The sequence below is a fragment of the Oryx dammah genome, unplaced genomic scaffold (assembly GCF_014754425.2).
Source record: "Oryx dammah isolate SB20612 unplaced genomic scaffold, SCBI_Odam_1.1 HiC_scaffold_26, whole genome shotgun sequence".
Lineage (NCBI taxonomy): Eukaryota > Metazoa > Chordata > Mammalia > Artiodactyla > Bovidae > Oryx > Oryx dammah.
This window is the reverse complement of record NW_024070210.1, coordinates 75,456,256-75,471,067: the sequence shown is the minus strand read 5'-3', so window position 1 is coordinate 75,471,067 and position 14,812 is coordinate 75,456,256. Positions and strand designations below refer to the sequence as shown.

General features: G+C 39.7%; 2 protein-coding genes and 1 non-coding gene across 3 annotated transcripts; 1 reads left to right on the top strand and 2 right to left on the bottom strand.

The window, feature by feature from the left end:
* The first annotated feature begins 3,439 nt into the window (after positions 1-3,439).
* On the top strand, positions 3,440-4,384 carry LOC120853324 (olfactory receptor 11H6-like). The gene has a single exon (XM_040227056.1). It carries the CDS (start codon positions 3,440-3,442, stop codon positions 4,382-4,384), a length of 945 nt encoding a protein of 314 aa, XP_040082990.1.
* A 7,694-nt stretch (positions 4,385-12,078) lies between these two features.
* On the bottom strand, positions 12,079-13,028 carry LOC120853323 (olfactory receptor 11H7-like). Its single transcript, XM_040227055.1, is given in 2 exon segments — positions 12,079-12,443; positions 12,446-13,028. Coding segments are annotated over 2 exon segments (942 nt in total). The 5' UTR covers positions 13,023-13,028.
* A 1,501-nt stretch (positions 13,029-14,529) lies between these two features.
* On the bottom strand, positions 14,530-14,601 carry TRNAC-ACA. Its single transcript has one exon. It is a non-coding gene; the product is annotated as a tRNA-Cys (tRNA).
* Between the last annotated feature and the right edge of the window lie 211 nt (positions 14,602-14,812).

The window sequence follows — 14,812 nt, the reverse complement described above, 5'->3', positions numbered from 1 at the left end:
CATTTTATAAAAAGGAACTCATTTGAATCAGTTCTTTTTTTAAAATATAAATTTATTTATTTTAGTTGGAGGCTAATTACTTTACAATATTGTATTGGTTTTGCCATACCTCAACATGAATCTGCCACGGGTGTACACGTGTTCCCCATCCTGAAACCCCCTCCCACCTCCCTCCCCATACCATCCCTCTGGGTCAGTTCTAATGAGGTGGATGAACCTAGAGCCTTTTATACAGGGTGCAGTAAGAAAGAGAAAGATAAATATTGTACACTAATGCATATATATGAAATCTAGAAAGATGATACTGATGAATTTATTTACAAGGCAACAATGGAGAAACATAGAGAACAGACTTTTGGACACAGGGAGAGGGGAGGAGAGGGTGAGATGTATGGAGAGAGTAATACGGAAACTACATTACCATATGTAAAATAGATAACCAATGGGAATTTGCTGTATGTCTCAGGGAACTCAAACAGGGGCTCTGTATCAACCTAGAAGGGTGGGATGGGGAGGGAGATGGGAGGGAGATTAAAGAGGGAGGGGACATATGTACACCTATGGCTGATTCATGTTGAGGTTGGACAGAAAACAAAATTCTATAAAGCAATTACCCTTCAATTAAAAAATAAATAAATTAAAAAACTTTTATAACTATATACAGTGATGGATATTAAGTAGACATTGTGGCGATTATTTTGTAATACATACAACTATTAAATCATTATAATATACTGAAATTAATATAGTATTATATGTCAATTATACTTCAATGAAAAAGAAAAGAAAGGGGTCCAAAAGTCTGAGTCATTTCTCTCAGGAATGCTTTATCTAAAAGAAGCAAGAAAATTTCACAAATTATGCCAACTTTTAGGGACACCTGCTGAGCACAGCTTGAAATACTAGAAAGGGCTAGATGGGGAGGTATCTTCTAGAAATTTGGCCTCTCACCACTTCCACCATTGTCTCTGTTTCTGGGTCCCGTTCAACATGAAATATACTTACCAGGGATCATGCTAGAAGCACAAAGGTGGCCCAGGAAAAAAGACCTTTTACCAAAAAAAGGGAATAATCCTTTTCAAACTATTGAGTGAGTCAATAGGAAAGAGAATGAGAACTCAGATGATATAACTGATATTGACAAATAAGAATTCCAAACTTTCGAACAGCCTCAAAAATGAATAAAAGAAATGTAAAGGAATAAGATAAACACAAAACTTGTGTTTAAGCTAGTGTTGCTGTAGTGTTTGCACCGTCATGAGAGTAACCTGTCCTTAGGACAAAATAAGCATCTGGTCTAAAAATAGCATGCGATGATCCCTCACCACTGGAGAAACTGGGTCTCAAAGGCTCCAATTAGCGGACTCCTGAGGGAAGGGAGTATTTGGAATATTATTGACAATCTTTCCTCATAAATTATCACTTTTGGAATTCATAGAAGACTATAACCCTTTGGAGGAATATAAGGTTTCAGAGCAACGTAGACAAGTCTTTCTTGTGAAGCAAATATGCCAATTTCTCTCCAAACCAGTATCAGTGTCCAGCAAGGTTAACTTCCTCTCTGGGCTGTTCGCTCCCAAGCATGGCATGCCCTTCATCTTGCCTGCCTTTTGCTGCAGCAAAAACAGAAGATAAGTCAAACTCATGAATTCTACGAGGAGATTAGTTCAGAAGAGGTAAAAGAATAAGACAATTCTAAGTGTGCTTTTTAGCTCTGCCTTCTTTTGTGTGACCGTGAAAATAGTGACACCTCAAGATATATGAATTAATGTAAAGAGACTCATCCTTACAACTAAGAGGGCAGGGAAAAAGGGAAATGAGAGAGTTGAAGATGAGGAAGGAACCTCAACCATATGTAAGTTTTGTCCTTATTAATCAAGGAGTTGTACCCAGTCAGAACTTGTGGAGGGAAAATAGTTGTTAGCAAAGTGACCTCTGGAAATAACTGGCAAAGCAGTTAGGAGGAGCCCTCCCTGTTTAAGCCCTCCCTGTACTTAAGCCTCCCTGTTTTTAGCTGTGTTTCGCTCTGCCACAGAGCCTATGGTCTCTGCTGCAAGGAGGGAGAGCAAGGCGATTGAGCAACTCAGATTGGTGAGTTCACTCCCACATGGTTTCTAAAGCCATTGGAATCCTCCTACACATTAGCACCAAATACTTCTTGTTATTTCCACCCTTTTCTCAAGGTTGCTTTGGCTTCTGGGTAACTCTCAATTCCTGCTTCAGGGAATTCTTCACAGCATTGCTCTGCCGTATATGATCTATTCACAGACTGAAGAGAAGCCTTGCAGTGTGATATGAAAAATTCTGAATTTCTCTCATGCATTGTGTCGCTAATTGCAATCATCAAGATTATTCTTAAAGCTCTAACTTTATGTAATATGGAAAGTAATCAATGTTATAACTAATACATTAATAAACATTCTTAGCTGGAAAAGTTTTATTAAAAGTGTCTGGGTCTGTATTCTGTGTGTATATTTTCCTGAATAAGCATCATGATTCAGTCATGTCACTTCTGGTCATTTTGGCGCAAATAATAACTGACCCTCACTAACAGAGGGGATTCAAAAAACAAATGAATATGACCAAACTACTGACAATAGCATTGTAGGTATTTGTTATTTTCTGAAACTGTCCCAAAACCAGAATAGGGGACTTTCAAGGAATTCTGACACCTCAGGCAAAAACCTCAAAAATGCTTAAATGATACACCAGATACATTGCTCATGTTAAAAACAAAGTTGTTCTAAAATAGAATTTTGACTTAGACCAAAAGAAATATTTTAATTCAATAAGTAAAAGATGAGACCAGATGGAAGTCTTTATGTAGGTATCTGGACTTCAAACTTTTCTTGAACTACAAACAATGATGAATACTGAAGAAAGGATAGCATATTTGACATTTTTTTGTCTTGGTTATCAGATTGTGTTAAGATGTCAACACTTATAGTTGCAACACTGATCCAAAATAAAAATGAAATGCATAAAGATTTCAATGTCTTATGTTACCTTTACCTCTCTCTTCCAATTCCTATCATTTGTGTCTGTAATTCCAAAGATCTGAGTAATTGAAATTCTGTGTCCAATATTAAGAATCTTTTATATTTTATTCTATAGATAAAAATACATAGTTATCATACTTACTTACATTTGTAAGTATTGTCACTAACCTGCAAGCTGCTTGTTGCATAAAATCCTGTCCTTGCTGTATCTGAGAAAATACTGAAAGAGGAATGAGAAAGTCCAAAATTCAAAGTCAGATCATATCAAGCATTCTTAAAGTTTGACAGTCTTCAGTAGTATAGTTAGGTTATTATTTATTTAATAAAATAATAGGATCTTGAGAGGTTTAGAACCTTCTTAAGAGGAAATATTCCTGAGGATTGAAGAATAAAGTCATCTTTGTGATTGTAATTTTTTTCTCTTCACCCTTTAGAAAGCCATGAATGTGTCAGGAGTCAACACGGTGACTGAATTCATACTCCTGAGTTTTCCCTGCTCTAGAGAGGTTCAAGTCCTCCTCTTTGTGCTCTTCTTTGTGTCCTACATCCTGACACTGATGGGAAATGGGGCCATTGTCTTTGCAGTGAAGCTGGATCACAGACTCCACACTCCCATGTACACTCTGTTGGCCAACTTCTCGTTCTTGGAGATGTGTTACATCAACACCACTGTTCCCAATATGTTAAGGAACTTCCTGTCTGAGACCAAAACCATCTCTTTCACTGCCTGCTTCCTCCAGTTCTACTTCTTCTTCTCCATGGGCACCACCGAGACCTTCTTACTGCCCCTCATGGCTTTTGATCGATACTTGGCCATCTGCCGACCTCTCCACTATCCTACCATCATGAGCAGCCGTCTCTGCATGAACTTGGTGGGCCTCTGCTGGGTAACAGCCTTCCTCTGCTATCCAGTCCCTATCTACTTCATCACACAACTCCCCTTTTGTGGCCCCAATACCATTGACCATTTTGTCTGTGACCCTGGTCCCCTTCTGGCTCTGTCCTGCATCCCTGCCCCTGGAATTGAGCTTTCCTGTTCTATACTGAGCTCTCTTATTATCTTTATCACCTTCTTTTTCATTCTTGGGTCTTACACCCTGGTTCTCAGAGCAGTGTTGCGTGTCCCTTCAGCCGCTGGCAGACATAAGGCCTTCTCCACCTGTGGTTCCCACTTGGTAGTCGTATCATTGTTTTATGGAACCCTCATGGTCATGTACATCAGCCCAACCTCTGGAAATCCAGCTGGGATACAGAAGATTGTAACCTTGTTCTACTCCTCCTTGACTCCACTTGTAAATCCACTGATCTATAGTCTCCGGAACAAGGACATGAAGGCTGCATTGAGAAAAATTCAGAAGTGCACAAAAATTAGTCAAAGTGAGTGAGAGACCATGAGTGGATCAAGATCAGAATAACTATTTTACTCGCTTCTATTCCCCATCTAACAATAGGTCTTTATTCATTTGTACCTAGAGATGCAGACTTAAAATGATCTATTGCTGCCTATTCAATAATAAAATTAGTAAAGTAAGGTGATGTAAGGTGAGGTGAAGTCGCTCAGTCGTGTCCGACTCTTTGCAACCCCGTGGGCTGTAATCTACTAGGCTTCTTCGTCCATGGGATTCTCCAGGCAAGAATACTGGAGTGGATTGCCATTTCCTTCTCCAGGGGAATCTTCCCAACTCAGGGATCAAACCTGGGTCTCCCGCATTGGAGGAAGACATTTTAACCTCTGAGCCACCAAGGAAACTAAATCAGACCTTGTTGCTAAGTCAGATATAGTGGATGGTAATTTGAATTAAATGTCCTGGATGTCTGGGCATTAGACTCTTCTAACCTGGTCTCCAGGAAGCACTTGTGCTTTTATTGGTGATGACCTACCTGGTTCCTGACCTCATGCATTTTTGACCTCTATTAAGTGTATCCATTCTTACACTTGATTTTTCTGACCTAAAGATGTCTGTTCTCTCTGCTCTACTCCTGATGAAGAGTAGAGCATTCATACCTTTTTATCCAGAAATGTGGAAATAGAAAAATTGAGCCCAAATTTTTACTTAATTGACATCCAAAAGATTAATAATGGTCTAAAGCACTTCAGTGGTCATGTATGGATGTGAGAGTTGGACTGTGAAGAAAGCTGAGTGCCGAAGAATTGATGCTTTTGAAGTGTGGTGTTGGAGAAGACTCTTGAGAGTCCCTTGGACTGCAAGGAGATCCAATCAGTCCATTCTGAAGGAGATCAACCCTGGGATTTCTTTGGAAGGAATGATGCTAAAGCTGAAACTCCAGTACTTTGGCCACCTCATGCAAAGAGTTGACTCATTGGAAAAGACTTTGATGCTGTGAGGGATTGGAGGCAGGAGGAGAAGGGGATGACAGAGGATGAGATGGCTGGATAGCATCACCGATTCGATGGACATGAGTCTGAGTGAACTCCGGGAGTTGGTGATGGACAGGGAGGCCTGGCGTGCTGCGATTCATGGCATTGCAAAGAGTCAGACATGACTGAGCGACTGAACTGAACTGAACTGAAAGCACTGTCTCCCAAATCTGTTTCATTATTACTTTGGGAGCTTTTTAAAAGAATAGATTTGCAAGCCTTTTGCCAAGTTTCTTAAATCAGAATCTTTAAAGTGGACCCTGGAAATCCTTATTTTAATGTTACTCAAAAAATTCTGGTACACCTAAATCATCACCAGTTCACAGACTAATCTTATAGGGTCACTATTTAAAATAAATACGTGACGGGGAAATAAAAATCTTATGTTGGTTGGGAAAAGTGTAAAAAATTATGATGCATACTATAGATGACTCAAACATTCATGACAGTAGAATAGAATTTAGATTGCCAGGAGAAATATCAGTAACCTCAGATATGCAGATGACACCACCCTTATGGCAGAAAGTGAAGAGGAACTAAAAAGCCTCTTGATGAAAGTGAAAGAGGAGAGTGAAAAAGTTGGCTTAAAGCTCAACATTCAGAAAACGAAGATCATGGCATCCAGTCCCAACACTTCATGGGAAATAGACGGGGAAACAGTGGAAACAGTGTCAGACTTTATTTTTGGGGGGCTCCAAAATCACTGCAGATGGTGATTGCAGCCGTGAAATTGAAAACAGCTTACTCCTTGGAAAGGGGCTTCCCTGATGGCTCAGAGGTTAAAGCGTCTGCCTGCAATGCGGGAGACCTGGGTTTGATCCCTGGGTTGGGAAGATCCCCTGGAGAAGGAAATGGCAACCCACTCCAGTATTCTTGCCTAGAGAATCCCATGGATTGGGATTGGTGGGCTACAGTCCAGGGGTCACAAAGAGTCGGACACGACTGAGCGACTTCACTTTTCACTTTCACTCCTTGGAAGAAAAGTTATGACCAACATAGATAGCATATTCAAAAGCAGAGACATTACTTTGCTGACTGTCCGTCTAGTCAAGGCTATGGTTTTTCCAGTGGTCATGTATGGATGTGAGAGTTGGACAGTGAAGAAAGCTGAGAGCCGAAGAATTGATGCTTTTGAATTGTGGTGTTGGAGAAGACTCTTGAGAATCCCTTGGACTGCAAGGAGATCCAACCAGTCCATTCTGAAGGAGATCAGCCCTGGGATTTCTTTGGAAGGATTATGCTAAAGCTGAAACTCCAGTACTTTGGCCACCTCATGAGAAGAGTTGACTCATTGGAAAAGACTCTGATGCTGGGAGGGATTGGGGGCAGGAGGAGAAGGGGACAACAGAGGATGAGATGGCTGGATGGCATCAGTGACTCGATGGACGTGAGTCAGAGTGAACTCCGGGAGATGGTGATGGACAGGGAGGCCTGGCGTGCTGTGATTCATGGGGTCGCAAAGAGTTGGACACGACTGAGTGACTGAACTGAACTGAACTGAACTGAGACCACCATGAAAGCCCTAGTGTGTCTAATATTTGTCTCTATTGATATCCTTTGCCCTGGGTGGCAGTGATTGTTTAATTTGCCTTTTTGTGTTTTTGAGGAATATCCTCCATGTGGCTTTTTCTCTGAAAGAATTCAAAGTTAGGTGAAATGAAGGCAAACCCTTTGTTGAAATGTTTTAGGGAACCCCTAGATAGGTCAAAACAAACAGGAAACTTTTGAGAATGAGGTCCATTCTGTTTCCTCTGGAACCAGGAATCCCTTCTAGGAATATGACCTGCTATCTTTAAAATGCTTCTGAACTGAGGCGATCTGGGCAAAGGGGATGTGGCGAAGGTAAGCTAAAATGTCACAAGGTTCTCCTACCATGTTTTGTTTGCCCTTTTTTTGATGAGTATTCATTTGATTGTTGCAAATTTTTGAATATTTTCCAGAATTGTAATAAAGCTGATTCTGATAATTTTTTGCCTGTATTTTCAGTTTCTCTGTGGAGGAATGGGTCTTTGGAGTTTCCTGCTCTATCATTTTTATTGAGAGATGAGCGGTAAAGCTAAAGAAAAGCAAGAGAATTAACACAAAAATTCTCTTTTCCCCTTTGTTGCATAGGGAGATTGATTTTGGTGACAAGTTCACAGGCTGCTAATAAAATGTGGATAATATTCCATGTTTTTCTACTGTGAATAAAGAAATTCAAAGATATTTCTGAATTTCATATTCTTTAAACTTACAAAATTCTTTTTACATTACATAGATTTTTATGTATGCATGGCATATCATATAATTTTAAAATGGATTTGTGATAGATTTATTATTGCCTCTAACAAGATCCTTCCTAGAACTGTTGTGTGTGTGTTTTTTTTAAAATATCTTGAACCTATGTGAGAACAAGGCAGTTTAAAAATGAATCTAGCAATAGGGGAAAAATTAATGTAACTGTAGCCCACCAGACTCTTCTGTCCATGGAATTCTCTAGGCAAGAATACTGGAGTGGGTTGCCATTTCCTTCTCCAGAGGATCTTCCCTACTCAGGGATTGAACCTGGGTCTCCCACATTGCAGGCAGATTCTTTACCATCTGAAACACCAGGAAAGCCCTATTGTTTATTCACAAAGAAGACAATATTAAGTTATGAGGCATATATGTTTGTATTCATTTGATCAGAAAGTTATAAAATTTTAAGAGAATTAAAAATATTTATATAATATAATCAGTTTAAAGAAATTAAAACCATTATATGTGTATGAATTTGCATGCTTACGTATGTTAGAAACTGACCAGTATTAAACTTGTTATTTGTAGGAAATGGGATTGTGAGAAAGAAGGATGGGAATATTTACCCTTAATTTTATACTTGTATGTATTGTTTGAAAAATTTATGACAAGTGTACATTATTTTGCAATAAAAGCATGTATCCAAATGTAGTTTTAAAAACAGGTAACTTCTTAAATATTAAAAATGTAAATAACCAGTTAGCTTTGTGACTAAAACATTTAAATCTAGTGAGGACTGATCAAGAACTAGTTCACTCATCCATTTCCAAAACCTGTTTCTTTCACTACCTGCTTACTAGTTAGTTAACATGCTGATGGTGGGGATAGAAATGAAAAATAGGGCTTATAGTCTAAGGAAAGACACGCAAACACACAATAGACTTACCTCAAAGCATCTGCAAGTACAATGAGGGAATATGATTTGGTGTATTCTAGATGCATTACAGAGGGACACAGTTGAACCTGCTGATATTAGAAAGGTTTTTCTGGTGGAAGTGATATGTGAGTTGAATCTTAATGAAAGATATAAATACACATTCAACATCTAGTAAGTTGCAACAGTAGGATACTTGTGACCTGTTGAGTTTTATACAAAATATTTCTGTTCCTTTTTCAGCTAATAAGTTCAGCTGAGTCATTAAAATATTGGGGCTCAATTAAAGTAGAACTGTGATGGATATTTCAAGCTGTCTTTAGTAGCTTTCCAAGCACATTTTCTGATTCCTTTTCTTACCTTTTTTTAGATCCCTCTACCCACCCTTGTCTTTGGGATTGGAATGAAAACTGACCTTTTCCAGTCCTGTGGCCACTGCTGAGTTTTCCAAATTTGTTGGCATATTGAGTGCAGTACTTTCACAGTATCATCTTTCAGGATTTGAAACAGCTCAACTGGAATTCCATCACCTCCACTAGCTTTGTTTGTAGTGATGCTTTCTAAGGCCCACTTGACTTCACATTCCAGGATGTCTGGCTCTAGATGAGTGATCACACCATCGTGATTATCCGGGTCATGAAGATCTTTTTTGTACAGTTCTTCTGTGCATTCTTGCCACCTCTTCTTAATATCTTCTGCTTCTGCTAGGTCCATACCATTTCTGTCCTTTATCGAGCCCATCTTTGCATGAAATGTTCCCTTGGCATCTCTAATTTTCTTGAAGAGATCTGTAGTCGTTCCCATTCTGCTGTTTTCTTCTATTTCTTTGCATCGATTGCTGAAGAAGGCTTTCTTATCTCTCCTTGCTATTCTTTGGAACTCTGCATTCAGATGCTTATATCTTTCCTTTTCTCCTTTGCTTTTTGCCTCTCTTCTTTTCACAGCTATTTGTAAGGCCTCCACAGACAGCCAGTTTGTTTTTTTGCATTTCTTTTCCATGGGGATGGTCTTGATCCCTGTCTCCTGTACAATGTCACGAACCTCATTCCATAGTTCATCAGGCACTCTATCTATCAGATCTAGGCCCTTAAATCTATTTCTCACTTCCACTATATAATCATAAGAGATTTGGTTTAGGTCATACCTGAATGGTCTAGTGATTTTCCCTACCTTCTTCAATTTAAGTCTGAATTTGGCAATAAGGAGTTCATGATCTGAGCCACAGTCAGCTCCCGGTCTTGTTTTTGCTGACTGTATAGAGCTTCTCAGCTATGATCAACCTAGATAGCATATTCAAAAGCAGAGACATTACTTTGCCAACTAAGGTCCGTCTAGTGAAGGCTATGGTTTTTCCAGTAGTCGTGTATGGATGTGAGAGTTGGACTGTGAAGAAGGCTGAACGCTGAAGAACTGATGTTTTTGAACTGTGGTGTTGGAGAAGACTCTTGAGAATCCCTTGGACTGCAAGGAGATCCAACCAGTCCATTCTGAAGGAGATCAGCCCTGGGATTTCTTTGGAAGGAATGATGCTAAAGCTGAAACTCCAGTACTTTGGCCACCTCATTCAAAGAATTGACTCATTGGAAAAGACACTGATGCTGGGAGGGATTGGGGGCAGGAGGAGGAGACAACAGAGGATGAGATGGCTGGATGGCATCACTGACTTGATGGACTTGAGTCTGAGTGAACTCTGGGAATTGGTGATGGACAGGGAGGCCTGGCGTGCTGCGATTCATGGGGTCGCAAAGAGTCGGACACGACTGAGCGACTGAACTGAACTGAACTGAACTGAACCCACCCTTGAGGCATAGTACTCTCCAGTTGCTCAGGAGGACTTTCAAAGAGATAACTTTTGGTCTTCAGGTGAGAGTTTTATCCCATTTTTAAATTACAGCAATGTTTAAACATTTGTACTTGTAACTATTTAATGGTATGATTTGGACATTGGAGGGTATAAACATAAAGAAACTTTAGTTTTCTGACCATGTCTACTGCAAATACTTTCTGATGTTCTGTTTGTTTCCACATGCGGGTATTATCTTGGACAAATATGATAGTGTTTCTGATTATTTTTAGTATTAATACATGGATTTTTAAAAGCCAGGTACAATCTGAAACCAAATTTTAATTTTTTGTACAAATTAAAACTTATTCCTCAAGACAGTCTGATTCAGGCTTCTACTTCTTTTGATCCGCTTCTTTCCCCTCTACTCTTTCATCTCTCCCTTCCCACAAGTCTATACTGCCTCTGGTTACTTTAGGTTTGAGAGGGGAGAGAATTATTGGTAGAAAGACTTCTCCTTTACTAGTATTGTTGTATTACAGGCTTGACAAAAGTTTGTATGTTAATTTTTATTTCGTGGATTTATTTATTTTTTTGGTGAGGAGGAGGAGCATACTAAACTGCAGTTCCCCGATGTGGGCAATACTTCATTGACTGGCTACTTATTATTTCTTTCATTTCTGGATTCTAGTGACCCATTCCATATAGACTAACTTTGGGGATTGCCTTACTTCTTCAAGTAGTACTTTTGAGAGGGATCTCTTTCAAGATGTTTCAAATTTGTTACCTTCTATGAGTTTCAACTAGGCCAAAAATTTGTGTATTTGTGATATTATTGGTGAGAATTCAGTTTCCTCCAGTTATAGCCCAGTTCTTTCTACTTTGCTCTCATAGCCAGCTCTTTTATAGTCTTTACATTTTTTTCCCCAGGTGTGAACTAGGGATAGAACATGTGTCTCTTAAACTCCAGGGGACAAGGGCAAGCTCTCTGAGTGGATCTCTTGATGTAATTTTAATTTTCCTTATGAGGATTGCATACTGACAACTCACCAACAATATTCTTACTCATAGTTTCAAACAAACTCGTAGCCCTCCCCTTGTATACTATTGATGAAGATGATGAACTAAAAATTGTAACACTGGCTTAATAATCTCTTAGTGTATCGACAGTGATGTGTGGGGTTTTGCCAAAAATTCGGGACAATGGACATCCTATGAGTTATGTGTCTTTTAAAAAATTTATATGGCTATGCCAGGTCTTAGTTGTGGCACATGGGATCTTTGTTGCCCTGTGCTGGATCTTTAGTTGCAGTATGCAGGATCTAGTTCCCTGATCAGGGATCTAACCTGCGTCCCTTGCATTGGGAGCACAGAGTCTTAACCACTGGACCACCAGGGAAGCCCCTGTGTTATGTGTCCTTTAAACAAAGTGTTAGGCAGCCATGTAAGCAAATAACCAATTTGATTTGTAGCTTTTAAAGTTGTGTGGCCAGAGATTTCACAGAAAAAGTTGAAATCTTCCTGGAAGCAAATATTAAGAATTTTTAAGAGTTATTTTTACCATATGGTCAGGTGGCAGTCTCTTCCTATGGAACCACATTTATGAAACTAAAAGTGCATCAGGATATAATCAAATATGTGATGAATCTTGCTGTTCACAAAAGTACCATGATGATTATGAATAGAACCAAATCGGTTTGGATTGGAAGAAGAGGATTATTTTACCACTTGCAGGAAGAGAGTCATTGAGTTTCACAAAACCTTTTCATGAAGTCTGCATAATTCTCATTGCACAGATGACCTGACAGAGGGCGAATTTCATGTCCCTATTGCGTAGGCTGTAGATGAGGGGATTTAAGACTGGTGTCGCTACCGAGTATATCAGTGTGATGATTTCATGCATAGCAACTGAGTTGCCAGATGTGGGGCTCACGTACATCACCATAATGGTTCCATAGAACAGAGATACAACAGCTAAGTGGGATCCACAGTTAGAGAAGGCCTTTCGCTGCCCAGCTGAGGAAGGAACCCGAAGCACAGCTCTGAGCACCCAGGTATAGGATCCAAGGATGTACAAAATGGTCAGAATGATGATAAGAGAGCTCACAGAATGGAATACATGCTCTATTATGGTGAGCTGGCACAGGACAATGCCATCAGAGGGTCCACATCACACAGAAAGTGATCAATGATGTTGGGACCACAATAGGGTAGTTGAGAAATGAAAAGAATAGGAACTGAATGTCCTAAGAAACCAGTGAGCCAACAAAGAGACACTAAAATGGCACAGAGCTTCCCCGTCATGATGGTGGGATAGTGCAGTGGACGACAGATGGCAAGGTAGCGATCATAAGCCATGACACAGAGGAAGAAGCATTCAGTTGTGCCCAGGGAAAAGAAGAAGTAGAATTGAGTGAAGCAACCAGAGAAGGATATGGTTTTGGTTTTGGAAAGAAAATTGACCAGCATACTGGGGACTGTGCAGGTCACATACCAGATCTCTAGGAAGGAGAAGTTGGCCAGGAACACGTACAGAGGGGTATGGAGTCGGTGGTCCCACCTCACAGCACAAATGATGGCTATGTTCCCAGTTAGAGTTAAGATGTAGATCAACAGAATCAGTGAGAAGAAGATGATCTGCGTTTTCCAGGGACCAGGAAAGCCCAACAAGACAAACTGTGTCACAGTAGATATTCCTGACTTATTCATGGTCTCCAGACTGTGGAGGGAAGACAGATAGACAATTCACTTTATTGCTAAGGCATTTGAAATTTTTCTTAGGGCAGGCAGTTTGATTCATTCAGGAAAATGTATCAAATATTCTAAAACATGTCTTGGGTAAATCTTGTCCTATTCTGAATAAGCCCTTTGGCCCTGACTCTTTGTAAATGTATAATTCTAGACTACTTGAACTTTCTTTGCCAGTGGAGCAAATCTGTTAAATTTCATCATCTTTTCAAATAAAGAAATCTTGAAATAGAGATAAAAATTATCTGTCTTATGTCTTTCTTTTTTCAGTAAAAACTTCATATATAGGGGCAATTAATGCCATTCAGTTCAAAATAAGAGGACACATATGCTATCATTTAAAAATAGATTAATCTGAGACTTCCTACAGATTTAAGTGATTTTAGCTCTGGCATTTTTATTTCAGATTCTCTCTCTCTTTTTCTTGAACTATTTTCATTAGGAGATTTTCTATCATTTTTCCCCTATGATACCAGAAGAAAATAAAAAAGAATATTCAGATAATAAATTGTTTATATATTTTGCGATCTCTTATTTAAAGACACTTATATTGAACCACAGCTCATTTACAACTTGGTATTTAATCCTTTATTGTTTGCAGTGAAAATCATTATTAGTCACCTCATTATGATTAATTTCACATGATAATTTATCACAGGGCTTCCCTGGTTGCTCAGACAGTAAAAAGTCTGCCTGCAATGCAAGAGACCCAGGTTCGTTTCCTGGGTTGGGAAGATTTCCTGGAGAAGGGTATAGCAACCCACTCCAGTATTCTTGCTTGGAAAATCTCATGGACCAAGGAGCTTGGGTGGGCCACAGTCTATGGGGTCTCAAAGAGTCGGACATGACTGAACAACTAATGCTTAATTTATCTGGTTTCATATACACTTAAAATATATGTCATTAAGGATGACTATTCATTGGAAGGACTGATACTGAAGCTGAAACTCCAAAACTTTGGCCACCTGATACGAAGAACTGACTCATTTGAAAAGACCCTGATTCTGGGAAAGATTGAAGGCAGGAGGAGAACGGGACGACAAAGAGATGGTTGGATGGCATCACTGACTCAATGGACGTGAGTTTGAATAAGCTTGGGGAGTTGATGGACAGGGAGGCCTGGTGTGCTGCAGTCCATGGGGTCGTAAAGAGTCGGAGATACTGAGTGACTGAACTGAAGGATGAATATAACATATGAGATGTATTGCAAAAAAAAAAAAAATTAAAATAACCAAGAGACTTTCCTCTAAAGCTCTTCTTATTGCTATCATAAGTTCCCTTAAAATTCACTATTTGAAAGATTGTATTTTAGTCTGTTTATTTATTTATGTAAAGTGAAAAGTGAAGTCACTCAGTCATGTCCGACTCTTTGCAACCCCATGGACTGTAGCCTGCCAGGCTCCTCTGTCCATGGGATTTTTCAGGTAAGAGTACTGGAGTGGGTTGCCATTTCCTTCTCCAGGGGATCTTCCCCAACCAGGGATCAAACCCGGGTCTCCTGCATTGTAGGCAGACGCTTTACCATCTGAGCCACCAGGGAACTTATTTATGTAAAGATATTTATTTATTTGGCTGCACTGGGTCTTAGTTGTGGCATGCAGGGTCTTTAGTCGCAGCATGAGAACTCTTAGTTGTGGCATGTGGGGGTCTAGTTCCCTGACCAGGGATTGAACCCGGGCCCCCTGGATTGGTAGGTCAGAATCTCAGCCACTGTGCCACCATGGAACTCCCACTTTATTTAAACAATATCT